Below are 27,999 nucleotides of genomic sequence, written 5' to 3' on the forward strand. Positions count from 1 at the left end.
TAAACATCAATGAATTGAGTTACGTTTACTCATACTCCGAAATAGAAGCAGGTTATTTCCGTTTACTCTTCTGTTTATTTTTGGGTCCTCCAGGCCGAGGTTTGCTGGCATGTGGCTTAGAAGGATCAGCGTTAAGCACACGAGGTTCCTTGTACTTAATAAAGGCTGGTAAGTTGTCCTTTACAGTGATAAGCAACACTCGGTGCTCTGCTAGGTTCTTCTTGTTTTGTTTATAGCGAGCGTTGAAATAGTGCACGATGTTGCGCAGTCTCGTAACCAGATCGCATTGTGCGGCCAGGAAATCTGTGCGGTCATCAGAGTATAGGTCGATGATGACGTCCAAAGCCTCGGCACTTACAGGAAGATCTTTGTCAGTTGGCAAATAAAAAATATAATAATAATAATAATAATAATAATAATAATAATAATAATAATGACCTGAGAAATATATTATTCGAAATTGCTTGTTTCGTAGCATTACTGGACGACCGAGAAACTGACATTCCTTTTATCGTTACATCAGGCCAGTAGTAGATTCATTGGCATGCTTCAACAGCAGAGATAAAATATGCCTTTAAAAATTGCTTTTTAAAGACAACACTTCTAAAGAATACAGTGTCTCCGAAGTTACATATCTACAATGAATTTCTAATTTTATTTCCATATATTATTAGAAATTAATTTTCAAGTTTTTTTCAATATTAATATCTGAAAAAATTTAAAATTTCAAAATTATTAATTCTGTCAATTGATTCATGCATTGTCTCCGACTTTGCGCAAGTGTGCAAAATTTCAGATCGATTGGACAGGTAGAAGTGTGTTGAATATTGATTATAAGATTTGTAGAAGAAAAAATTATTATTTTTTCCATTTTTTTTAATTAAGAAAAAAAATCAAATTTTAAAATTATATATTCTGTCAATTGATTCATGCATTGTCTCCAACTTTATACAAGTGTGCCAAATTTCAGATCGATTGGACAGGTAGAAGTATGTTAAATATCAATTATAAGATTTGTAGACAAACAAACAAGAAGTGAAGATAAAGAGAAACAAACAAACAAGAAGTGAAGATAAAGAGAAGTGTTGTAACATGCGGATGTACCTTCTCGACTAATGCTCTCATCATACATCGTTGATGGTCAATTCCGAACTAGTCTCGGCATCCAAATGCAGGCTATTGTACTGATTTCTCTACTTTTCCACAATCACAATCAACGATCGGAAATATAAAATGTGCACTTGTCACAAACCTGCAGCAGGAACTCAGTGGCAGTGAGCAGGACACTTTTAGCAGGATCCCTCATGAGGTCCTGGGCGCTGCCCTGAGTCAGGAGGAGGCAGCCCAACACGCCCACCAACCGCGCCAGGTTACGCCGCACTCCCGCCTCACTGCTTGATAGTCCAACGCTGAACAGCACCTGCGTGTGTCAATACAGCATAACATCGAACCTCTAATTCATACTTATACTTGCAAAATCTAGAATCAAGGAAAAGCGTTGCATTATAGGTTGAAATCGCCAAACCTTCACCAATTTATAATGATTAGAATCAATCATTGGTAGAATGGGGATACATAATAAAACGCGGACAAAATATAAACTTCATCTCATACCTGGAAATTTTTTACACATCCACAGGTAGGAACTAAAAACTAAAGGATCGGCAAGTGAGTGCTGGGAAAAAGTTTATCTTTATTCTGAAAAAGTGTTGACTTTTACCTGCAATTCGCTGGCAGTGATGGCCGACAGATGGCTGGCGTGCTCGGGGCTGAATTTGGTAACGACGGCCCGCATGGCTCCAGTCGCGCCCTCCAATATACCGGCCTCAACTGAACATCAATGCAATGCGTGACGACAGATCATGGTGTCAAAAAAGAGATTTTTAAAAATCGAGCTCATTTTTAATTCCCTTATCTAGTTCAAAATTGTATTCAATATTTATTTGATAATGCTGGTATTTATGATAATTTGCTTGTTTAATAATAGGACTAAAAAGGATGGGTTTAAAAAAGTTTCTACTTTTTCACAATGAGAGACGTGTTGGCCGACAGATAGGTAAACAAGGCTGCACTTATTTTATTTATTTTTTTTCGTTTATAATCGCAATCCAATCTAGTATTTTTTTCAGCAAAGAGAATGTACGTCGCTGTCGACTATTAACAAGCATTCAATTAGTATCATGAAGGACATGAAAACAATCACTTGGAGAAACAATCACCTATGAAAACAATCACCTATCACTTATACTTTTAGTGGAGGCGATAACTCCATTAAACAAGGTAATTAAACTACTGTTCAAACTGAGTTACGTGACTTCATGACCAATGGCGATCTTTTACAGCAAACGCCCTCAGCTGCTGTGAAATGATTCTTATGTCAATACTTTATTGGGCGTCAAGTGTAAGTCTTGATGGCAGAAAATCAGTCCAGTATAACATTTCTACTAATGATAGTTGGCAATATTGATAGGATTATACATAAATTATTTGACATCCTTACGACGACCTTTTGTTTGTGGCTTGGGACTTGGATTGATCCACAGAAACTATAAAAGGCAAGAAAACCTGAAAAACCTCAACTTCCCAATATGTAACTGGATTTTTCAGTTCTCAGGTATTACTCACTTTTTTGCTGTTGCTGCTCAGCAAATGCCAGTCTCCCCAGCTCGGTCCAAGTTTCAAAGAGACTGGCTGGGCCTCCGAGCTGATCCATGTCCAGCAATTCCAGAACCGCCTGTAGGGTTGACAGACTTCTGACGCGAACTCCAGTTACTCTGAAAAAAGTGTGAAATTATAGACTTATCAGTAGACAATCTTATAGTAAGTTACTTCAGATTCCAGACTAGTTACTTCAGATTTCCTGATTCTTCAAATCAGGGTCGTAGCATTTGTGGCTGCCAGTTTTACATTTAAAATTATTCAGAAAGCATTGCTAATTTCCGCCAGATGAAAATTGTTATCACATCGAATGCCTTTCAAACGTGTACATCTATATGTTAAACGAAATTCTGCTTCCAATACGCAAACATTGACAACCCAAAACAAAAAATAAGGTAATCACTCACAGCGTTAGCAGCTGCTTCGCATATTTACTGTCTTCCACACTTTGTAGCTCAGGAGGAAGAGGCTGTAGTAGCGCCAAAATTCGTTTGAAAAGCTGATGCTTTTCCAGCAGAGGTTTCACGATTTTTTCCTGAAAAGTATTTCACAGGTGAAAATTAACATTATTTCGATGACGCTATAAACAAAATTTGGATTTGATCAATTAACTTGGAAGTAATCAATCTTGCTCACAAAACCAAAGTATTAGTTTGTTATCAAATCTTAGGTGTCACAACTTCAGATAGAAAATTTGACGCCCCTGATATGCAAATCAAGGTGAGATCTAATAATATGCGTTTAAAAATTACTTTTTCACTTCCAAAGAATCCAGTGTCTCCAATCTTACAAATGTACAATGAATTTCTCATTTAATTCTCAAATTAAAAAATTAGTTTTTAAATTTTTTTTAATATATAAATTTTTTAATATATAATTTTTTATAAATTATTCATTCTATTAATTTATTCATGCATTGCCTCTGACTTCACACAAGTGTGCAAAATTTCAGATCAATCAGACAGGTAAAAGTGTGTCAGATATCAGTTATAAGATTTGTAGCTGACAAAATTATTTTTTCAATTTTTTTTAATATTAAAAAATTTTTTTTTAATTTTTAAAATCTTTTATTTTGACATTTGATTCATGCATTGTCTCCAACTTTACACAAGTGTGCAAAATTTCAGATCTATTGGATAAGTAGAAGTGTATTAAATTTTGATTACAAGATTTGTAGCAGACAGACAGACAGACAGACAGACAAACAAGAAGTGAAGTTAAAGAGAAGTGTTGTAAAAAGAAGCAGCAACGGATACTTGATATTTTATTCAATATTGGAGAAATTGGAGCCTGTGGCTGACTGAAGGCATGATAATAAAGAGCAGTTGTTCGTTAAGGGTATAGTATGCCTAATTACGACCGTGACGAAATATTGCAGAAGTCGTCCCGTGATTGACAGAAATGTGAATATAGTCCAAAAAATATAACTCAGTACTCACTGCAGTGAGTGACAGAGCGCGTTTTCTCGCCGACGAAAACGTGAAGTCACGGACGGACGGACAGACGGACATGGCGAGCACAATAGTGCATTTTTTCCATAAATGAGAAAAATGCGCTAAAAAGCATCAAGCAAAGGAATTTTTTGGAGTAAAGATGTGCCTCACCTCTAAATCTGTTTCCTCGCATGGCTCCCAATCTTTCTCTTGGTCCATGTCTTCTTCAACGTCTTCTTCGAGGGTTGGCCTTCTTTTGTCAACTACTGAAGAATCTTTGTCTGTGAGTACAAAGAAAAGTATAAACGATGTCGGCATAATCCTAATAAGTGAATACATGAAAATATTCTCACGAGACATATTCACTCACTTCCATGAATGGAAAAATATCAGCGAATGCACAAATGCATGAGGTATTATAACCGTAAATAATAACCAATTTTGAATTAATTGTTAAGTTTTCTAGCTCGTAGATTGATGAAAAGTTCGTAAGTGACAATAAAATATTTTTACTGCTTCAATAAATAACCAATTTAGCAAGGTATAACAACCTGAACCACAACATAGGTTGTTGAGTAATTCTAATGCCAGTTGTTGAGCCTCAAGCCAATACTCCACGGCTTTCCAGCCTTTGCTGGACAAGCACCCATTATCTTGCTCGGCGTTTTTCTGTTCAAAATGCAACACAATTTCTTTGTCAGTTGCTTCGTTCTCATCTCCGTCAATCATTTCACTGCCATCAACATTTGTGGTGCCATTAGTATCTGAAGTCTCATGTTTCTCATTCAGTTGTGACGTGTTGGAATCTCCCATAATTGACCACTGGTTCAGGTCATCAGGTGATAGTATGGGACTGTGCGGCTCAGTAGTATTGTTTTCTTGTAGAGGAAGAGGCACAGCAGCCACATGTTGCACGAGGAGCTGGTGAGGGGATACTGAGAGAGCTCTTTCTACAAGGTTTGTTAGCAGCGTCGCAAACTCATCTAACGCTCCGCACGTGTCGAGATTCACCAAGATACCTGAGAAAAAAATAGGTTATAAGCTAGAGGGTTTGAAACTCAAGTAACTAAAATCAGTGATCTATGGCGATGGAAACAAGATTTTTAGCACGAGTATATTATGTTCACATGTTACAGTATACACTTGAGGATCAGATCATTTAGAAGGCATGATTTGCTAGCTTATGACCAAATTACAGGATCCAACTGCTCTTGATAAACTTCAAAATTATCCCTTTCATCGCAAATTCTTACCAGAAACAGTGAGTGCATTGAAGAGTCTGAATGCATTAGTAGCATCAATTTCTTTGGAAAATGATGAGGCATCTTCTTGTCTTATAACCTCCATCAGATGTTCTGTGTAACTTTCCAATTCATCACAAACCTGAAAATCATATTTTTTGTTAGACATTAGTAGGAAAAATGAGAGAAAGTGAATCAAGCAATAGTTTTTAGCAATACAGTATTTTAGTTCAATAACAAAAAAGACTGGGCAGTCAAATATTTTTTGAAGGCCTGTAAGCCAGATACTCGACCTTCACAGTTTGGTTTTATCTTTTTAAATTTGATTTGTATTATGACTTCAGCAGGCACAACTTGAAAAATTATTTGCCACAAACAATATTTGCCAACTAGTGAAATCAACTGCCATATTATAAAATTACAGGCCTACCATTTCAACAGGCAACAATACTTACAGGAGGGTTGTCTTCAGACAGGCACAGAAGTGCAAGGTTGACTGCAAGGCAACACGAGTCGGGAGTTTTGTGGGGCAGAGATTTTGTAAGGGAGGCACTGCTCAGCTGCACCAGGGATTGCAAGACACCAGGGCTCTCACTCACAACTGTTGTTGCTTCGGCACTCGCTTCACTAGTAGTTTTGATAGGTCAATGAACAACAGAAAAACAAAGTAATTTTAAATGAGTAGGTATCAAGTGAAACAATCAGGAAATCATACATAAAGAAAATAGTAGTGCATTTATACCTCCAGTTCTTAACTATTTTCACAGATCAAAGAAGCAAAGGGCCTAAATTCAAATTTTATCTATACCGGTATATACATATTCAGTTACTTACCAAAGGTTGTAGAATATGAATGCAATCTGTTCCAGGATGGAAAATATTTCAGCAACTTCAGATGCCTCATTAATAGTTGGACTCATGAGAGTTTCCAGGTAATTAGGCACCATTTGACAGAGTTTAGAAAGAACATCACTCTGAAGGAGCAGTTCTATGTGGGAAGAACTGCCACATGAACTCAAGTTCCTGAAAAATATTGAAGAACATAGAAAGTAATTTTGAAGGATCATTTAGCCAGAAACATTTGGTTTCTGGTGTAACCCATCAACTTATGAATCAGTTTTTCACTGATAAAATAGCATGATAAATCACAATTGTAATAATGATTACAAGCAACTAATTAATACCTATCACATAAAAATAGTGTAAGAAAAGTGATGAATCAAAGAACAGTTAACAGAGTGGTACACAAAATCATAATATTAATGAAAATGACAGCATATGTGCACAACATAGTCTAGTCTGAACTAAAAAATATGACTAAGTTTGCACAAACCTGAGAGCTCCAACAGCTGCCAAGCGGACATAAAGCTTCTGGTGAGGCAAATACCAAGAGAGTATCCGCAGTAATGCTCCACTTCCTCCCACATCATTGCCAGCAAACTCCAGAATGGTAGTTACAGCATCTAGACCATCCCCAGCAAGTGCTGCCAGAGATTGAAGTCCATGTAGATAGTCACACTCTTCAATGCAGTTCAGCTGAAAAAAAAAGTTCTATCAATTCCCAAATGCTGGGGCTCTACATCTGTTGCCCTATAATGAAAATGAGGAATTACTAGCCCTCCAGTCCACAGAACTGGCTGTAGGCTGTAGCACTACGCTAGTTGGGGTCAAGCAATGTGACTGTGCATTTGCTGGAATCCCACCATGCAGTGGCATGTAATATAACCAATTGAGCCATGACTTTAGCTTTCCTGTCATTCTTTGAGCCAAAAATTCTGCTAGATCAATTACCTCCTATCTAATTGGTAATAAAACAGTACAATTGGTCCAAAAGATTCCAAATGTAATAAAAATTTGTTACTTTGGAGCTGCAAGATTTCTTTGGAAAAACAGAGAGCAAGTAGGAAAATTCTAATCTAGTTTCCATATCATAGAACCTGTCAACCTGGTATGCAATACCGGTATATATCATTAAGGCCACCACAGTACCACTAGAGTTTTCAAATTATTTTTGGAGCAGCAAGATCCCATTAGGGTAAACACACCATATTCCAACACCTTAAGGACCTAGCAAGAAATAAATGGCTATAAATAGATCACCGAATGCGCAACTCCAGTGCTGATTGGTTTACGTCACTCTCAAAACACCACACTATGCGCCAGCAATGATGAAACGTCACAAACTGTTGCCATATTTATTTAAAAGCCTTTGGAATTCAAATCTACAAAATTGCTGAATTCTGACACATGTGTGACTAAATGCAGCATATTGTGAGACTAATTCCAACAGCGCTTCAAAATCACAATTCGTAATTCCGAAACCCTGTGTTGGAATTCTGATACCCTGTGTGAGCTGTATTGGAATATGACACAGCTCGGAACAAGCTGTGTGTGTCTAATTCCGAGCTGTGTCAGAATTAGTTTTTACTTGTCTAAAACCATCTCTTAAATCAATCATCTATTAATTTATTTACCACTTAAAATCAGCAATTACAAGTATACTTAAAGGATTCCTAATATATTCACAGACTTATTTAAAAGTCTCAAACCATAATATTCTTTCTACACCAACAGTTTATCATTATTTGGTAGAGCAAGGTCAACTATCAACTTTCACACATTTTTCGATGTTCTCACTGGGTGACGTGGACCTTCGCTCTGCAGATCTTAACATTTTCCCACCAGACCTAGTGTTCTGTGGAAATATTGCGCACAATAGTATGATGTCACCAGTGTGGAATTCTGTATAGGTAATATATTCTCATGTAAACATGAGAAGATGTAGCAAAAAAACTACCCTACCATGTTACACCACCTTCCACTGCAGTGAAAATTGATAAACTGAGCTCATTAGAAACTGCCGTGCTTCCGAAATCGCGCGTGGTTTGACATCCAATCCTGTGTTGGCAATGCCTCAATCAAGTTAACTATTCGTGTATCTGTAGGGTAGTGGACAAATTTTTGCAATTAATATGTTCTAAAATAAAAAAAAACATCCACATTTGCAAAAAATTCTCAGGATTGGACAATACCAAAAAGGTTTTCAATATCACACAAAATTATGAGATAAACTGTCACTCTTTCACTGCGTACGTTCACATCGTGCTTCTATGTTTACGTATGACAAGATGGTGTCCCACGCTTTTGTTGTGGTTGTGTCAAGTTTGATTTCACAATAAATAGACTTGATCCACATTCCATAATGAGATTTAAATGATTGAAAGTTTTTTTTTAATTATAAAAATCCATTTATATGTTCCAGATTTGAATTTTTTTCCATTTTTTTGCCCTATTATGTTTAATTTATCTTAATAAATTCACTTCAAATTCTGAATGATTTTGTCTGCCATTGCGAGTTTTTGAACATTTTGTGTCTTTTATAAAATGTTTGTTGTTTAAAAGGGGAAACTATTTCATTATATAAAACATAGAGCATGTACCATATAGTGCATTAATAATACAATTTAATTTAATAAAAATTAATTTTTAATTCAAAAATATAATCAGATTTTCAATTCAACATTTTTCTAATAGAATTTAATTCTACAGCATGTACCATCTAGTGTATTAAATGATAAAATTTAATTTAATAAAATTTAATTTTAATTACTTGTTTAATTGAATTTAACTCTACAGCTTCAACCGGTAAAAATGAGCGTCATAGGAATGAAAGTAAAACTGTCATTCATACATCTCAAATTGAGTGACAATGGATGGATTTGATAGGTATTTATTAATCCTGTTTATATATAAGAACGGAAATGATGCTTCTATTTCAGAATGATAATGGAAATGTTCCTACTATTTCAGAAACTTTTCTTGAATACAATTGCGAAAACTAAAGTTCTGTAATCAATGGAGTCCTTGAAATTACAAAATTGTTAAATTTAAAATTTTTAGCTATACGAGTGAGATCATCATTCGTCAATCATCATAGTAGCGGCAAGAAAAATTCGTTGTTTTTGATGTAAAAGAATGTTTTTAAATTAAAAGAAATGCAATACTTGATTTTTGGAAATATGATGCTAAAATTAATGATCCGTATTAGAATTCAATAGATGTTATGCTTTCAGAATTATTTTCAAAAAGTTTGTACCTATTTAGAATTTATAATTCTACAAATTGCATAACGCAATGCACAAATTCAAGACCACCTATGAGTATGAATTTAAGTCTCATTGTTGCCGGGAGGCTTTTGTGGCTTGTGTAGCACAGCCTATCTGTGCTTATTTATCCTTGTTATTTGCCTCCGGCCTTGCTTTTACCTCACCTCAATGTCTTTGTCCTCTTCTGTTTCAGTCTCTGTTACAGAGCGGTCTGACAGTCCTGACCACTCGTGCTTAGCCATGCTGGTTAGTGAATGTTCACCCTTGTATATATATATATGTTTTGTCTGTATTTTAATTAACTTGTGTTTTTGTAAATAAGGCATTGGTTCTTGATTGATTATGATTCTTTGATTCATTACATTAACTATTGCATTTTCTCATGATTCCTATTTTAAACAAATACCTAGTCAACTATACTTAATAGTCTGTCATTGCATTCTCAACCGTGTTTACCTTGCAAACCCTTTTGGTTCTTTGGTTTAACTGAACTTGTTTTGATTCCATTTAATTATGACTATATCCCTTGCTTGCTTTGTTAAGGTTAACTGATAAGTCCCTTGCCTTCACTTTACCCTGCAGTGCTTGATTACTAATTAATCATTTCAATCACAGCTTCTTAAATTATACATCCTTTGCTATTTTATTAATTTCATTTATTTTTACAGCTGGCACGGTAATGTCAAGTCCACATTAACCCGGCCTGTGCTCCTTCCCTTATTAGTGATTTTTGGATTTTATTTTTGCCTACCTCAAATCTTAATTTGTTCATTTGATATTGTTTCCTAATAAAATTTAAAACCTTAAAGCTTTCAAACCTTCAATTTAGACAAGAATTTGCGCTTCCACAAATATTTATTCATTCTCGTTGTCGTGGCCCTTCCGGTTATAAGAGGGGATAAATTGCAACTCGCGGTGCGCTGAGACTCACACGATAACATCATGACTGGAGAAGATTTTAAAATTTATTGAACTATCACGTAAGCGTGATATAAGCTTTTTGTCCTTTTGATGAACAAAGTTTATTTAGGTTCTATTGGGTGTAATGGGTAGAACAATGCGACATATTAGCGGCCAACAATCGGATGGTTATTTCCAACAATCGGTTGATGTTCGGCTCTTGATAATGCTGATTAACGGTGTACAAATATTGCCGTAGGTACATCGTCCAAGAGTTTCGATGCAAAGATTTTTATTTAAAGGATAATAAATTGATTTGCAATTGTTTAATCCCTCATATGGAAATAAATAAACATCATTCGATTTATTTCAACAGAGTTTCATAATAAACCAAGTCAAAGTAACAAAATAATTTGTTTGAATTTTCATTTGTTTGATCAGAAACAACATAATTAATCATTCTCTTGCACTAAATATACGAATGATTAGTCGGACTTGGTTACCGCCCGCAACAGGGTTGGTGATTTTTTTTTATTTTTTTAAAAAATCAGAAAAATAAAAAATCGATGATTTTTTTATTTATTTGATTTTATTTTATTTTTTTTTCAGCTTTTTTGTCTTTTTGGAGCATTATTTTTTATGTTGCAATTAGCCTACTAACAATAACAGCATATGGATCATAATGGATGGCTAAAAAGGGCACTTATTGCACTCAATAATGGCCAACAGGCCAAGGTGGTGTTTACCACTTTGGGATTTTTGGGTAAACAATTATTGATAAGTCTATTCATTAGCTTTGTAAAGTTTGTATGGAGCAAGATAATGAGCTAAATATTGACCATTTAACTGGCTTCAATATATAAAAACACTTCAGGAATGCAGATCCTCTAAACATTGAAGAGTCACACAACAGATAGGTAGCTGATAGGTACCACTCTACCCTCTATACACACCAACTAGTAGTGACTGTAGCTGATAGCACAGTGCACAGCACTATCAATAGATCTACTAGTTTTATGTCCTATAAATCTACCAGACTCTACCCTCTATACACACCGACTAGTAGTGACTGTAGCTGATAGCACAGTGCACAGCACTATCAATAGATCTACTAGTTTTATGTCCTATAAATCTACCAGACTCTACCCTCTATACACACCAACTAGTAGTGACTGTAGCTGATAGCACAGTGCACAGCACTATCAATAGATCTACTAGTTTTATGTCCTATAAATCTACCAGACTCTACCCTCTATACACACTGACTAGTAGTGAGTGAGTGAGTGACTGCACTGTTCCCATTTAATTCAGACCAATAAACCAATACTAAACATAAACTGAACGATAACCAAACAAACCTCATACGACTTGAAACAAGACTCAAGTTATGAGAAAATCTAACACTGTTTGAAATAAACATGTGCACAATTCAAATATTTTATATCCATTCGCTGCATTTAATTATTTTATATATAGTCTTTTAATTGTAATTGTTTTGTTTCTAGTTTTAAATTCGCATATTTAAAGATTGAAATTTAATATTTTAATTAGAATACTCGTATTAGGATGGAAAATCTTTCTAATTGCCTAAAAGGTCAATACAATCTCAACCTCTCAATATACAGGGTGGGGCAGAACCGATTGAGCAGTTTCGAGGTAAAATAAAAGAGTAATGGAGGTACATAAAGAAGAAAGTTTATTTTCCTTGAGGTTAGCATAATATACCATTTAGAAAACTTATGTTTTGAAAACAATATCTGGAAGGTGGGGGCTGTTAGCTGCAGCACACTGTTGGAGTCATTCTCAGAGGAGAAAGTAAGCATAACAGTGAATTCCGATCGCTATGCTGCAATGTTGCAAAATTTCTTGCAGCCCATGATGGAACACATTGTTGAAAATGAAGCATTGGGGGACATGTGGTTCCAGCAGGATGGGGCTACAGCTCACACAGCCCAAATGTCACTCAATGTTTTGAAACGCATGCTTCCTGGACATCTGGGGCCGGATTATCAAAACTTCGTAACTTTTTGTACTTACGACAAAAAAGTTCTGTGGTACGTAAATACACCCAAATTTTGGCATTATCAAAACTTTCGTACGCAAGTCTTAGCTAAAAGCCTAACTTTTTTTCCTGAGCAAATTTTTTACGCGCAAATGTTTTTATAATACCACCGCTAGTATTACGTTGTCATAGCAATGCCACTCGTAAGTCGATTTTGCGTACTTACGAAGTTTTGATAATACGGCCGCTGGTGTCTCTGAGGAGTGATTTACAGTGGCCGTGAGGTCACCTGATTTAGAGCATTTGCGATTTCTTTCTTTGGGGATATCTAAAAGAAAGGGGTTCTGTTGTCACCCTCACACCCTACCACAGCTAAGGGAACAGATTATTGCAGCAGAGGTTATGGCCATACCTTGCCATATGTGTGAATGTGCTGTAGGAAACTTCTGAGAATGACTCCAACAGTGTGATGCAGCTAACAATCCTCATCTTCCTGATATTTTTTTCAAAACATAAGTATTTTAAATGGTATGTTATGCTGATCTTGAGAAAAATAATCTTTCTTCTTTATGTACCTCCATTACTCTTTTATTTCGCCTCAAAACTGTTCAATCAGTTCTGCCCCACCCTGTATAAGCTAGCTAACACAATTAAATTGTATATTGTAATCAATATATAACAAATAGTCAAATAGTTAAAGACTACTTATAGCCTTATAAGAATTAGCTAAGCTGTTAGCTACATACAATGTCTTGCTCACTTGATGCCTCTGTACCAAAAACATTCAATTTATTGGAACCTAATACACACTAAAGTCAACAAGTTTATATACCAATTTATCATTCATAGTACATTTATACTAAACCATGAATAACAATACCTCAATATAAATTGAAGATTGCCATTCAATATATTTAAATATATGAAAAAATAAAAAAATAAAAAAATCAAAAAAATAAAAAAAATCATGATTTTTTATAAAAAAAATCAAGTGATTTAATCACTTGATTTAATCATTTTGATTTAATCATTGCCAACCCTGGTCCGCAATGATCTTCCCGCTCGATTATACACCGGGAGAGGGAAGTGGGAATGAAGCTAGGTATTTAATTCAGTTGCACGCTGGCCCACGTCATGGCCACGTGATATGTAGTTCTGCTCGTCTGAAATCTGAATGGCGTGTTTAGTGTGCGTGATGGAAAACTTAGCTTTGCAGCATAGTTATAATTATTAAATGAAGTTTAGTTCATTGTGGTCAACTTAAGGGGAGCGTCTCCCTAAAAATTTATCTCAGTAATTTACAGAGGGATCAATCTGAAATTTGGTAAACATATGTAAAACAGAATTCTAAGACATTTTTGTTCATGTAATTTTTTCGAAAAAAATTGAAAGAAAACGTGAAATTCTTAGAAAACGAAAAAAAAGGGGTACTTTAGAAAACCTATCTCCTCCTAGGATTTTCAAGCTACAACATCGAGACACATATCATTCAGACGACGTAGAGAGACAAGTTTAGTCTCGTTAGAAGCGTAATTTTCTAAGCTTTAAAATGAGTGTAAAAACCCAATAAGTGAAAATTTTCGATTTTTCGGGAGACACTCCCCTTAAGACAAATTTTCAACTAACTAATATTTTTATAAGTCTAATTTTAATTGTTGAGTGAAAGGTGCAGGCATACAACTTCCAAGTGATTAGGTACTTTATAGAAACTGAGCAAGTTAGCGTATGTGTTTTAAGCCTTTAAGAAGTTCATTTTTTGCCTCAAATAACGATGTTGGTCGAAAAAGTGGTCTTGGTGGATCTAAATAATATATGAACCTTTGAAATTAAAATTCCATCCTGCATGGAACTAAGACAAAGCTTAATATAAAGGAAAAAGTTGAGAAGTGTTGGAATTACCCATGATGTCAGAATATGATGCATTTACCCTAGATGAATTCCCACTTCATTGTTATCAAAAGTGTATGATTGAGCTGCATGATTCCAAATTGGTTGAAAATTTATCAATTGTCACTTTGAAGTTTGGAGCCTCATGATTTTAGTAATAAGTGGGGGAAATTTCAATTCTGTGCTGAACTACACTTGTTAATTCATGTCCACTTAAAAGTATTTTCCTAAAATCCCAGGTTAAAATGATTTCATTGGTGACTTCTAAAAATGAAGGAAAATAATAATAATTCTGAAATTTATCATATTATATTATTATAATAAAATTCAGATTTATTATAATGATAATAAATCTGAAATCAATGAAAATAATTATTTCATTGGTGACTTCTGAATAAAATCTATCATTTCAACTATTTTTACTAAAAGAATTTGGAAAAGCCAAAGCACCCTAAAAACAGATGAAGTTGTAAACAGGCTGAAATGGCAATCACAATTCACACCCACCCAGGCATTTCTATATTTTTCCCCAATTTTCTAGGTAGGGTAATGAAACATAATATAATGACAGAAGCAGTTATAAACATGGTGGCATTCTTTAGTATAAATAAAAGAACATGAGCTTTTGGGAAATTGGAGTGCTCTGTCATAATTGGAGAGTCAAGGTCACTACACCTTCTACCACAAATTCTACTCAACCACTGCTGGCTGCTGCATGCTGCGACCGGTTGGCGCCATAGTGGCAATCGTGAACACGTTTTTTTTGGGAGTAAACATACAATTTTTGAACGCAAATCAAGCCTATGCATTGTGGAACAAATTTATGAACGCCAATGTTAAACAATCAAAATAAAATTCATTAAACTCAGTTAACATAGAAAATTCTATAAAAAATATTTTTAGTTTTAACACACCTGACACCTCTGACACTCAAGACGGCACTTGGCAGTGCGTCTAGAAGCACATGCATCGACAACCACATGTGGCGCCAGTTGACATCGTACTGCTGGCAACTGTATACCGACTACATTACAAGCACAAGCATCAAGCTATATTTCATGTTCAGCGGGGACATTCAGTTTAGATTTAGTTTGCTCGTTCAGGAAAGAAATAACTCATTTGTTTGTCTATAGCGGAGACCAGAGATGTTCATGTGCTCATCCGGATTTCCCTTCCGGATTTTGCTTTTGATTTAATTCCTGATTTAGAGCAAACTATGCGTTGTGCGATTTTTTTGCAAATGATCCGACACTGTGTACAATTTATTAAAACAAACTTACAGAACAACGTTTCATAGCATGTTTTCCACGCAGAAGTTTATTAAATCAAACGTGATTTTTACCAAATTAAAAACGAAACTATTCTCACAATGCCCTTGAGTGAGCATGACTAGGTATTTCTGTTTCTGCTTTGGTTTTAATGAATGTGCTAAATGATAATTTTTTGCACTTCTTCCTGCATAATATCTTCAAATCTGAATCAATCTTGATATGTAGGTATCTATTTATTGCCAATGCGCTACTATAGGCGCTGGAAGACTTTATTTTTATTGGCATGCCAGATTTTTTTATTAAACTTGGCACATATAATTAGTTCAAATCAAAACCAATTATGACTTAATTAATTATGAAGATGTTTATTTACAATACACTGTTTCGAACATTGCAAGAATTTACTTTTTATTTTAATTTTGTGTCAGCTTCATTTTTGCATGTATTTATATATAACTCTTGGACACATTGACAGCCTGAGACGCAGCAGGACTACAAGTTTCAGTGAACCTTAAATATCTCCCAAATTAAAGAATGCATCTTGATGAAACTTTGCACACATGTCCAATAGGGCCTAATGGTGAAGTTTATAGCGTGATCATTTTTTTTGCTTTCGCCCTCTTTTTCTAGTCATATGGGAAAGCTTGTGCACAAGGATAAGATATTTATTAGGCTCACTGCAAATTTAGGACCAAATAACTCGCAAAAGAAAACAAAATTGAAAATTTGTTCACGGCCTGAACATCAGTGTTAGGTCTTATTGGACGCATGTGCAAATTTTCACCAAGCTGCATTGATAAATTTGAGATATTTTAGGCTCACTAAAACTTGGAGATGGGCCGTGAACCTGGCCATAAAAGTGTTTGAGATGTTATGGTTACATATATTGCCCTAATCGTTTGCAGTAGTGTATTTTGAAAATATAGCTTAATTGTGGAAAGGGTCAAGCTTGGTTTCTATTGTTACCGGGGGTTGTAAATACTATTTTTATAGCACAACCTTCCTGCGTTCATGATCTTTATTCTCATTTTTAATAATATATTGAGTGGACAGGTAGAGCATTCATTTTACTTTGTGTTAGTTAATATTGTTCTTTTCTTATTTTCTTTACAGTATTACAGAATTACAGTATAAACAGAATTCAACCAGCAAGTGCAATAGTCTGATCAAGTGCTCATTCAATTTATCTGCACCATNGTGTATAGAGGGTAGAGTCTGGTAGATTTATAGGACATAAAACTAGTAGATCTATTGATAGTGCTGTGCACTGTGCTATCAGCTACAGTCACTACTAGTCAGTGTGTATAGAGGGTAGAATCTGGTAGATTTATAGGACATAAAACCAGTAGATCTATTGATAGTGCTGTGCACTGTGCTATCAGCTACCTATCTATTATGTGACTTCAATGTTTAGAAGATCTGCATTCCTGCAGTGTTTTTGTATATTGAAGCCAGTTAAATGGTCAATATTTAGCTCATTACATTGCTCTATACAAACTTTACAAAGCTAATGAAAAGACTTATCAATAATTGTTTACCCAAAAATCCCTAAGCAGTAAACACCACCTTGGCCTGTTGGCCATTATTGGAGGCAATAAGTGCCCTTTTTAGCCATCCATTATGATCCATATACTGTTATTGTTAGTTAGCTAATTGCAACATAAAAAATAACACCTCAAAAAAGACAATAAAGCTGAAAAAATTAAAGAAAAAACAAATAAATAAAAAAAATCACCAACCCTGACTACTTTATTGTTTAGTATGATGACTAATACTATAATAATATGGAATTATGCTTAGGCACAGTCTCTCAAAGTGTTTCAGCAACATATTTTCCATTACTAATTATTTAGATTTATTTATTTGTGGTGCAGAAGAATATTGAATTGTTTGACATAAATATTGTTTGATATGTGACGTCACCGCAGGCTCTGCCAATCCCGCTAGATGTAAACAAAGCCTTGTACACATTGCATGGAAGTAATTTTGCGTTGCAATTGATGTTTATTTGTGAATAACATTTTCGATTGTGATATTGTAACATATTTCCGATTGTGAATAATTTTGAGTGTGATATTTATATATAAACATGGCATATATAAATATCAAAGTTCTAGCGTCATGAGTTACGAGGTAAAAGTGAAAGAAAGGACTGAACTCAGCCTCTCAGGAGCTAAAAACATGGCTGAGGCTCAACCGATGATCTACACTCAGGAAGATGTATGTAAACGGGGAAATTTCCCGCGCATAAATATAGTTTTTTTGAAGCCCTAGGTCAGCGCAGTTCGTGCAAAGCAATCTAATTATATTTTCTTTGTGCAGGCGTTCGCGCAAATCACGGTCATTGATTCCGTGCTGCACAGCACTTGGCGCAGGCCGCGGAGCCGTCCGACACAGTTCTGATTTAGACACAGTTTTCATCTGAATGGAATGGCAACATCATCTGTAGATTTCAAGTAATGCTGAACCAGCATTGCCAGATGGTATATTTCTATACCAGATTTCACAAATCTGGTATTTTCAGAAGGTGTCTGGTATTATATATTTATATATATGATAATATAATATAATATTTTAGATCTGGTATATATGCCTAAATCTGGTATATATGCCTTCTTCCAGTGTAGGCATGGATTATATTATTATTTATACCATAAAATGGGGTAACTTTGACCACTTTTTTTTCAAAATGATGCCATTTTTTACTAGATAAGTTAAACTTAAATTGAAACATGGAAAATACAGGTCTATACTCTGGCTTTACTCACCATAAATTGCTGGCTCCTGCCTCTCATAGTTTTGATGTAATTTAAAAAAAAAGTGATGGTCTTTGTTACCCCAGCTCATGCGGTTTCTTTGACCGGGTGGTAAAATCAATTTTATTTTTGGTAAAATAACTCCAAATAACTCAAGATTGTGGTGCATTGTAGTAGAACTCTTCTAGTTACATATGCAAAAGACAAATTTTAGGAAAGTGTCATAGTTTGCAAATGGGGGGCACCGCCCCCAAATGGGCGAAATGTGACCATCTAGTGGCAGCCGTGATGGGGTAACATAGACCAGTTTGGAAATTAAGTTAAAATTACCATATATAAAACTCTGTAGAGTCTGAAACATAAAGAAAAAAACATTAATAGGTGTATCAAACATAAAATATGTTATATAGGTACCTATGGTAATTTTAACTTAATTTCCAAGCCGGTCAATGTTACCCCGTCATGGCTGCCATTAGGTGGTCAAAGTTACCCCCATTGGGGGGCGGCACCCCCCATTTGCAAACTATGACACTTTTCTAAAATTTGTCTTTTGCATATGTAACTAGAAGAGTTCTACTACAATCCATCAAAACCTGGAGTTATTTTACCAAAAAATAAAAAAATTGGAGGGGGTACTCCGACAGGCTTTAAATAATAGCTCTTTTTTGTGGGTCACATTTTTAATTTTGTAACCTATTAGATATGCAAACTTTTTAAATTTTTCTATTGTGTTACGTAGCCTCAGTATTAGGCCTTTGATGGCTATTGACAAAATTTTTCTATGTCAAATCATTTTCTGAGTTTTGGGGGTTTTTGTTAAAAAATGAAAAGTGGTCAAAGTTACCCCGCCAGTCAAAGTAACCCCATTTTACGGTATAGATTGCCTTTGCCCTTCAGAGCGGCGCGATTAGAGCTTTCCCGCCATTTTTAGAACCACAAGTTTTCATGTCAACTGGAACTCAAACACCACAGCAGAGAGTATTTTATGCAGCTAATGAATTTTGCAAACTTTGCTGGAAGAGAGATTATTGAATTTTAGAAAAAAGGCGGGATAATTCAATGAAAGGTGGTGGCAGAACTGCAATCTTGATACTCTATTGCGATTTGTGCTATGATAACCTACGCAACAATTTTCATATGATAGTTATAATTTTTGCACATTCAAATTACACATGACATAACATAACGCACCCAGATTTGGAAACCATAATTGCTCAAACGAAGCAAAAATAAACGACAGACCATTGACTTATTTTGACTTATCTTGAAAATATATTCATATTTTGTATCACATGGTATAATTACGCTCTGTAATTATGCCCGATTAACCTAATTTGTGTAGTCCATCTACGCGCATTGTTATTAGGTATTGATCGTGTCAATTTTGCCGGCCGGGAGGATGTTGGGAATGTAGTCCCAACATTGGCATGCAGGATCGTACTGTTGACGTACAGGTTCATATCCTACTAGCCGCAAGCCCGCAACCAGTCCAGTCATTCATTAGATGGCACATCTAAAGCCATGTTACCTTCTTTAGTTCTGTAATTCATGACCAATTGAATTGTGATCTATGAATGAATATTCATTACTGTGCTGACTCAGTGACTCTTAGAACCTGAGTCCTGAGTTGACACGTTAGCAATCTAGTTAACTCATATCCAACCACAACACATGAACACAATGCGGATACACGTTTGTGTGTACTGTACTGAGTGTACGGTCAGTGTGATTATGTAATTTGAGTTGCCGCGCGTCCATATTTAAACTATTTTAGCTTTCTAAAAGCATGGCGCATTTTTTTACCGGCATAGTACAGCGCACCGCGCAGGTTTTTAAAATGACAATATAAATTTCCACGCACCTGGCACATCTTCCTGACCAAGTGACCATGGCCGATGATCATGTTAGTAAGTACCTATAGGGTAAACACGGTATATTCCGACACATTAAGGACGCATCGAGAAATGAAAAACTATAAAAAAAAACAGTATGCGTTACGTAAGTTCTGTTGCCTTCACATGACTCTCAAAACACTTCACTACGCGTCAGCAACGATGAAATTATACACATCTAGATGTGTATAAGAGACAGGTATAGGCATCGTCACCTGTCCATGTTCCTCTTTATTTGCTAATTCTTCACTATTCCATGTTCCTCTTATTGGCTAATTCTGAACTACTCATGTTCCTCTCTAGTCTCAAACTCTTACTACTCCATGGTTCTCTTTATTTTGCTAATTCTTTACTACTTCTTTTCATCCCAATTCGCAAGTTCTTAACCACTCATTTGACACAATCCTTGGCGTCCCTCATAAGCTGCTGATCCCATGTAATAAATTATGTATCATTGTTTCAACTCTATTTAATAAAACTCAGAAAACACCAACTTTAATTCCCCAGAAATTAAGTAGCTGCAATAGACAAATACAAGCTGATGACGAGTTCATCACACCCGCATAACAATAGTCAAAACTGCTACACTATTATATAAATTTATGCATATGAAACGAGCTAAAAATTAGCTATCGCGCTATTTAAAATCTAAATGAATGATGACAGCGCTTACAGAAAAGTATTGTCTTAGCTTTGTTCGTAGCTTTTTCATGATTGAAATGTCTAACTTATGCTTATTAGACCTCCTATGAAAATGCATTCCAAAAATTTGACCCAAAATTGTCAACGCTACTGGTCAGACTAATGTGCACTGACAAGCGCACATTAGTCTGGGATTTTCTAATATAAGGTATTACCAATCTCAGGAACACTGGGCGGGGATGCATGTTGCGCATATCGAAGGGTTTCTTAGACTTTTTGAATTCAGAAAGGAATTTGTAATTTTTTAAAGAACCATTAAGATACAGGCAAAAATAAAACAACCTACTTACCGTAAAATGGGGTTACTTTGACCGGCGGGGTAACTTTGACCACTTTTCGTTTATTCAACAAAACCCCCCAAAACTCAAAAACGATTTGACATAGACAAATTTTGTCAATGGCCATCAGAGGCCTAATACTGAGGCTACGTAACACAATAGAAAGATTTAAAAAGTTTACATATCTAATAGGTTAAAAAATTTAAAATGTGACCCACGAAAAAGAGCTACCGTATTATTTAAAGCCTGTCGGAGTACCCCCTACAATTTTTTTATTTTTTGGTAAAATAACTCCAGGTTTTGATGCATTGTAGTGGAACTCTTCTAGTTACATATGCAAAAGACAAATTTTAGAAAAGTGTCATAGTTGGCAAATGGGGGGCGCCGCCCCCCAATGGGGTAACTTTGACCACCTAATGGCAGCCGTGACAGGGTAACATTGACTGGCTTGGAAATTAAGTTAAAATTACCATAACTCAGCGCTCCATGGCTGATTGGTTGGGAAAGTCAAAAGAAGAATAGCACTCCAACCTTTCTTTAACACCTACAGATAATCCAAACCAAAAAATAAGCAAAGGACTTCCTATGGACTTAATTCATAAGAAATGGTCATGAACTGTATTAATTGCAGTAATAAAAAATAACCATTATAACTTATTAGCACTGTTAGTATCACTCTACTCATATGTACATGTTCAATCAATTATAGGAGATCCGAGAAAGCAATTAATATTCAACAGAAAGAAACTCCATAAGAGTGCCTTTGGCAACCATGCAATATGCTACCAACTATCTGCGGCTGGCAGCAAGCACTCCGATCCCAATGCACAATGCTTTGTAGGAGCATAGATAGAATTCTTTGTACATCAAAGAATCAAGATAAAATTATTTACAACTAAAAATTATACTATGAAGAGGTAATACCCAATCTGGGTATACTATGTAACGGTGCTAATTTTTATTAAATTAATACAAATTTCTATGCAATTTAAGGGTAGCATCTGGATTAAAAAAAATTGATAAATTTGGCTTCCCTATTTCTTTTTTCATTTGTAGCTACTGGAAAGTATCGTCTATCTGGAAAGTATCGTAGCAGCAAACCGCATATATGTGCATGCTCTTAATTTTCGCGTTAATGAATTTCATAAATATACAGAATGATCTATGCATAAGCGTAAGCTTTGAATAGGTTTTAGGCTAAAATTTATGCTCCTAGTCCAATGGACTTGAAACCAAGCTTTTGATTTCAAATAAAAAAATTACCAACGAATCATGCTTCTGGCAGCTTCTGTTGACACAGCTGATTGCAGCACATTTTTAATAAGGCAAAGTCCATTCAGTCCAATTTGCCAATACATATTTAATGTAGTCTTTGGTTGGTACAAAATTAACAAAATTACCTTGAATTATTGATTGCTAATTTCTTGCATTAGGTAAATGTTTATGATTAAAATTCATCATAGAAGTTGTATCTCCATAATTCCATGTTGAATTAAAATTACACACATAAGGTTCACATACAGATGCCAGCGCCAGCAGCGGCAATCAAATGAAATACTTTCAGGGTTGGCAATGATTAAATCATGTGATTAAATCACTCGATTTTTTATAAAAAAATCATGATTTTTATAAAAAATCGTGATTTTTTATTATTATTATTTTATTTTTTTTATATATTTAAATATATTGAGTGGCAGTCTCTAATTTATATTGAGGTATTGTTATTCATGGTTTAGTATAAATGTACTATGAATGACAAATTGGTATATAAACTTGTTGCCTTTAGTGTGTATTAGGTTCCAATTAATTGAATGTTTTCGGTACAGAGGCATCAAGTGTGCAATACATTGTACATAGCTAGAAGCTTAGCTAATTCTTATAAGCTATAAGTAGTCTTTAACTATTAAAATCACTTGTTTGCTTTAATCGCAAGTTAACCAGGAATTTAAAAGCAAAGAAAATACCACAAAAATTCACCATATTGGATAAGAGAAAATGTTTCGGAGTCCAGCTCCAACGTCAGTTCAAAACACAAAATTCTTTTCAGAAAAAGTTCAGTCCTAGAAACACAAATCAATTAGTAAAGTAAATGCACTAAAAATAAGTAGATAAGACATGAAAATAATGCTAGTAAACGTAAACGGCCTATCTATTTACTATATCAAGAGGAAAGGAGCTAAAAGCGGCATTCAGACTAGGCTTCTGTTTGAATATATACAGGGATTCTCAAATTCGTAGATCACTAACACCGGATGCGGAAGCTAGAATTTTGAAATCACTATCAGATACAGAGGTGTTGCACTGCTCGGCATGAACACGTACAGCAGAATGAGGTGGATGTGCAAGTAGGTTCCCTGTTCTATAACTCCTGCCCTTATGCTCAGCCAGCCTAGTATAGAAATTGCGTGCCGTCATACCGACGTACACTGATGCGCACAACTATATCTGTAAACTTGTGACTATCGCATAAAAACAGGTAGGGTATCCTTATACCTGAAAAACGAGCCGATTCTAAAATTGTTAACCAGCAACACATGAAGATTTACATCCGGAAGATATTAGGCAAATAAAACTTTTAATTCCTCTGACATAGTCTCAGATGCGGGTCCAAAGTAGGGAAAAGAACAGTTAACTTTCCTATTGTCACACTTGGGAACAACTGCAGTATATTGCTTGGACATAAACTTTTTAATTTGGGTGAGCACAGGTGTGATGGAAAGCCATTTTGTGAAAAGATATTGCGCATCAATTCAAATTCAGAGTGCATGGCTAGGAAAGTAGAACAAATGCATTAGCCGCGGTTTATCAATGTCTGGACCCCATTTGACTTGAAACGAAAGGAGCAAAAGCTAAAAAAGCTGGTGCTCAAGCCAGTAAATGTCTATTTCTAAAAACAGAAGTTTGGAAATGGCCATTAGATTTGGTAACTTTGCAATCAAGGAAAGACCCTTTTGATTTTTAAGCACCCCTCTCATATGGGCCTTTTCTTTGACTATCTTAATCTCCAACATAAGTCCATCAAATTCACCATGGAGCTGGAATCAGACAATAGCTTGTCTTTCCTTGATTGCAAAATTACCAAATCTAATGGCTGTTCCAAACTTCTGTTTTTAGAAAATCGACATTTACCAGCTTAAGCACCAGCTTTTTTAGCTTTTGCTCCTTTTGTTTCAAGTTAAATGGGGTCCAAACATTGATAAACCAAGCCTATCGCATTTGTTCTACTTTCCTAGCCATGCACTCTGAATTTGAATTGTTGCGCAATATCTTTTCACAAAATGGATTTCCATCACACCTGGTGCTCACCCAGTTTATGTCCAAGCAATATACTGCAGTTGTTCCCAAGTGTGACAATAGGAAAGTTGTTTACTGTTCTTTTCCCTACTTTGGACCCGCATCTGAGACTATGTCAAAGGAATTAAAAGTTTCATTTGCCAAATATCTTCCGGATGTAAATCTTCATGTGTTGCTGGTTAACAATTTTAGAATCGGCTCGTTTTTCAGGTATAAGGATACCCTACCTACCTGTCAGTATGACTATGACGGCACGCAATTTCTATACTAGGCTGGCTGAGCATAAGGGCAGGAGTTATAGAACAGGGAACCTACTTGCATATCCACCTCATTCTGCTGTACGTGTTCATGCCAAGCAGTGCAACACCTCTGTATCTGATAGTGATTTCAAAATTCTAGCTTCTGCATCCGGTGTTAGTGATCTACGAATTTTAGAATCCCTGTATATATTCAAACAGAAGCCTAGTTTGAATGCTGCTTTTAGCTCCTTTCCTCTTGAAATAGTAAATAGATAGGCTGTTTACGTTTACTAGCATTATTTTCATGTCTTATCTATTTATTTTTAGTGCATTTTACTTTACTAATTGATTTATTTGTGTTTCTAAGACTGAACTTTTTCTTAACATAATTTTGTGCTTTGAACTGACGATGGAGCTGGACTCCGAAACGTTTTCTCTTATAAAGATATGGTGAATTTTTGTGGTATTTTCTTTGCTTTTAAATTCCTAGTCTTAAACTATTTGACTATTTGTTATATATTGATTACAATATGCAATTTAAATGTGTTAGCTAGCTTATACAGGGTGGGGCAGAACTGATTGAACAGTTTTGGGGCAAAATAAAAGAGTAATGGAGGTACATAAAGAAATAAGTTTATTTTCCTCAAGATTAGCATAACATAGTATTTAAAATACTTACGTTTTGAAAACAATTTCAGGAAAATGGGGTTTGTTAGCAGCATCACACTGTTGGAGTTGTTCTTGGAAGTTTTCTACAGCACGTTCACACATATGGCAAGGTATGGCCATCACCTCTGCTGCAATAATCCAATCCCTTAGCTGTAGTAGGGTGTGAGGGCAACTTCTTAACACCCTTTCTTTTAGATGTCCCCAAAGAAAGAAATCACAAATGCTCAAATCAGGTGACCTTGCAAGGCCACTGCAAATCACCCCTAAGAGACACATGCATCCGGGAAACATGCGTTTCAAAACATGCGGGAAACATACGTTTCCTCCGGGAAACATGTGTTTCAAAACATTGAGTGACATTCGGGCTGTGTGAGCTGTAGCCCCATCCTGCTGGAACCACACATCTCCCAATGCTTCATTTTTAACAATGTTTTCCATCATAGGCTGCAAGAAATTTTGCAACATGCAGCAGAGCAATCGGAATTCACTATCACGGTTACTCCCTCCTCCGAGAACGACTCCAACAGTGTGTTGCAGCTAACAGCCCCATCTTCCAGATATTGTTTTTGAAACATAAGTTTTCTAAATGGTATGTTATGCTAACCTCTAGGAGAATAAACTTTCTTCTTTATGTATCTGCATTACTCTTTTATTTTACCTCAAAACTGCTCAATCAGTTCTCCCCCACCCTGTATATTGAGAGGTTGAGATTGTCTTGACCTTTTAGGCAATTAGAAAGATTTTCCACCCTAATAAAAGTTACGTAACCCCCATGTTAGTAAGTCGCGAAAAAAATCGGTTTTCCGATGCCGACCGCCAAAAATGGATTTCAGATTCGTAATCTACACCCCAAAAAACATATAATTAAAAAAAAAAAAACACCCTTTTTTTTGGATGTAGTTAATCTGCAATAATACCGAACGATCTGTGTGTGTCCAATTCAAGTTATGTCGGAATTAGTTTTCATGTGTCTAAATCCAACATCTCAACTTAATCATCTATTAATTTATTTACGACTTGAAATCAGCGAATACAAGTATACTTAAAGGATTCCTAATATATTCACAGACGTATTTAAAAGTCTCAAACCATAATATTCTTCCTATAAAAACAGTTCCTAACATTTTTTGATGATCTCACCACATGGCATGCATTGTCTCTTCTTGGATCTCAATATTTTCCCACTAGATGGCCAAGACCTAGTGTTTTTGCAGTATTTCGACACGCAAATGTACGACGTCACCATTTCAACCATCAATGAACGCATGGAACTAAAACAAAGCTTAATATAAAGGAAAAGCTGGAGAGGTGACGGAATTACGTACGATGTCGGAATATACCGCGTTTACCCTACCTCATTGATATCATTCTGGAACCAACATAATTAACTAAGGAATTTCCCAATTCAAATCTTTAATGATTTATTTATATCAATTTCGAAACTCCACATATTTCTAGAGGAAGTCCCGGACCCGGAGTTGCAATTTGTGAATATTTTTTACTGTTGTATATTATCAAGTATCGACATTCTTTTCCAACGATGGCATGAATCATAAAGCTTGAAAGAGAAACCAAGGAAGAAAGTCAGGGAAGCCTGGGCCCAAAAAGATGCCTTGGCAACCAATGAAAGTAAGTTATTGTCATTTTTTCAATCATTGATGGCATTTCGCAAGTGCAATCAAGCATAGTGGCAAACCAGAGATTTTTTAGAATCAGTTCATTTTTAATTTCCTCATTTACTCAAGATTTAAACCAATTTCTTAAGTATGAAAATGCTGGTATCCAGGATACTTTACTGCTCTACTTATAAGACTCAGAAATGAACTTGAGGGAGAGTCTAAAAAACTCTCTGCTTTGCCACTATGCAATCAAGGGAAGTCATTAAGCAGTTTTACAGTTCAATTCTTATTTTTTTATCAAAATCAATTTTGAAACTCCACTGGGCTCTAGGAGAGACCAAGCTGGGTTTAGACCGGGCTGAGTTTAGACTGCCGCAAGTTGCCAATTGCCAGAGTGCTCAACCAAAGGCAGAGTGCCATAAGTAGCCTAAGTAGGTACCTCCCTTCCTCAGGCTTCCTGCTTCCTAGAATTTCACTAGGTACTATGCCTTATAAAGCACAATTTGGACCATTTACTAGCCAAATAATACTAGCCTACTAGGCATTCAGAAATGACAAAGCAGACAATTTTGAACAACACCATTTCATTTGAAAAAGTACACATCTACTTAAAACAAATTTTTTTTTCACGCACCTTCTCATAAATTACTGCCAAGCCCTGTGGCTCTTTTTTAGTGGGTTTGGATGGCCTCCCACTATGTGGATTGAATCGATTACTCGTGAGCTTCGATTTTTCACGAAATTTACCCATTGTTTCAGGAAATTAAACAAAAAAACTATCAACTTGGACAATTCACAGCAGTCTCATCACGCATCACCCACTGCCATCTTCAATGAAAAGTAACAGTAACAGATGTTACGGCCGGGCACGCTCGCACGTTAAGCAGCTGATTCACAACTAAAACACAATACGATCATGACATTCACTCCGAATGGAAAACAATTTCGCTGTGTAATAATTTGTATGGGAATTCTGACTAAATTATTTACCTCGAAGAAAATAATTGTGAAAATGTAGCATAAATTTGCAAGCTATGTGGCAACAAAAATGG

General features: G+C 35.6%; 1 protein-coding gene across 1 annotated transcript; it reads right to left on the minus strand.

Annotated features, from left to right (window-relative positions):
• Window positions 1–52: 52 nt before the first annotated feature.
• On the minus strand, window positions 53–27,890 carry LOC108677016 (HEAT repeat-containing protein 3). Its single transcript, XM_018165164.2, has 12 exons — window positions 27,582–27,890; window positions 6,666–6,868; window positions 6,167–6,355; window positions 5,788–5,959; window positions 5,345–5,474; window positions 4,643–5,110; window positions 4,263–4,372; window positions 3,066–3,193; window positions 2,626–2,774; window positions 1,721–1,830; window positions 1,242–1,420; window positions 53–353 (listed from the first exon to the last, which is right to left on the minus strand). The coding sequence occupies exons 1-12, from the start codon at window positions 27,696–27,698 to the stop codon at window positions 53–55; spliced, it is 2,256 nt and encodes a 751-aa protein (XP_018020653.1). The 5' UTR covers window positions 27,699–27,890.
• Window positions 27,891–27,999: the final 109 nt, after the last annotated feature.

The sequence above is a fragment of the Hyalella azteca genome, unplaced genomic scaffold, assembly GCF_000764305.2.
Source record: "Hyalella azteca isolate HAZT.00-mixed unplaced genomic scaffold, Hazt_2.0.2 contig3946, whole genome shotgun sequence".
NCBI classification, from domain to species: Eukaryota; Metazoa; Arthropoda; class Malacostraca; order Amphipoda; family Hyalellidae; genus Hyalella; species Hyalella azteca.

Bases quoted from the DNA above. Each gene is read 5' to 3' on its own strand.
- LOC108677016 (XM_018165164.2), bottom strand. From the start codon at position 27,698: ATGGGTAAATTTCGTGAAAAATCGAAGCTCACGAGTAATCGATTCAAT. The intron at 5,960-6,166 runs GTAAGTAACTGA...CAAAACTACTAG, and splicing joins TTCATATTCTACAACCTTTG to TGAAGCGAGTGCCGAAGCAA. The intron at 5,111-5,344 runs GTAAGAATTTGC...TTTTTTTCTCAG, and splicing joins CAATGCACTCACTGTTTCTG to GTATCTTGGTGAATCTCGAC.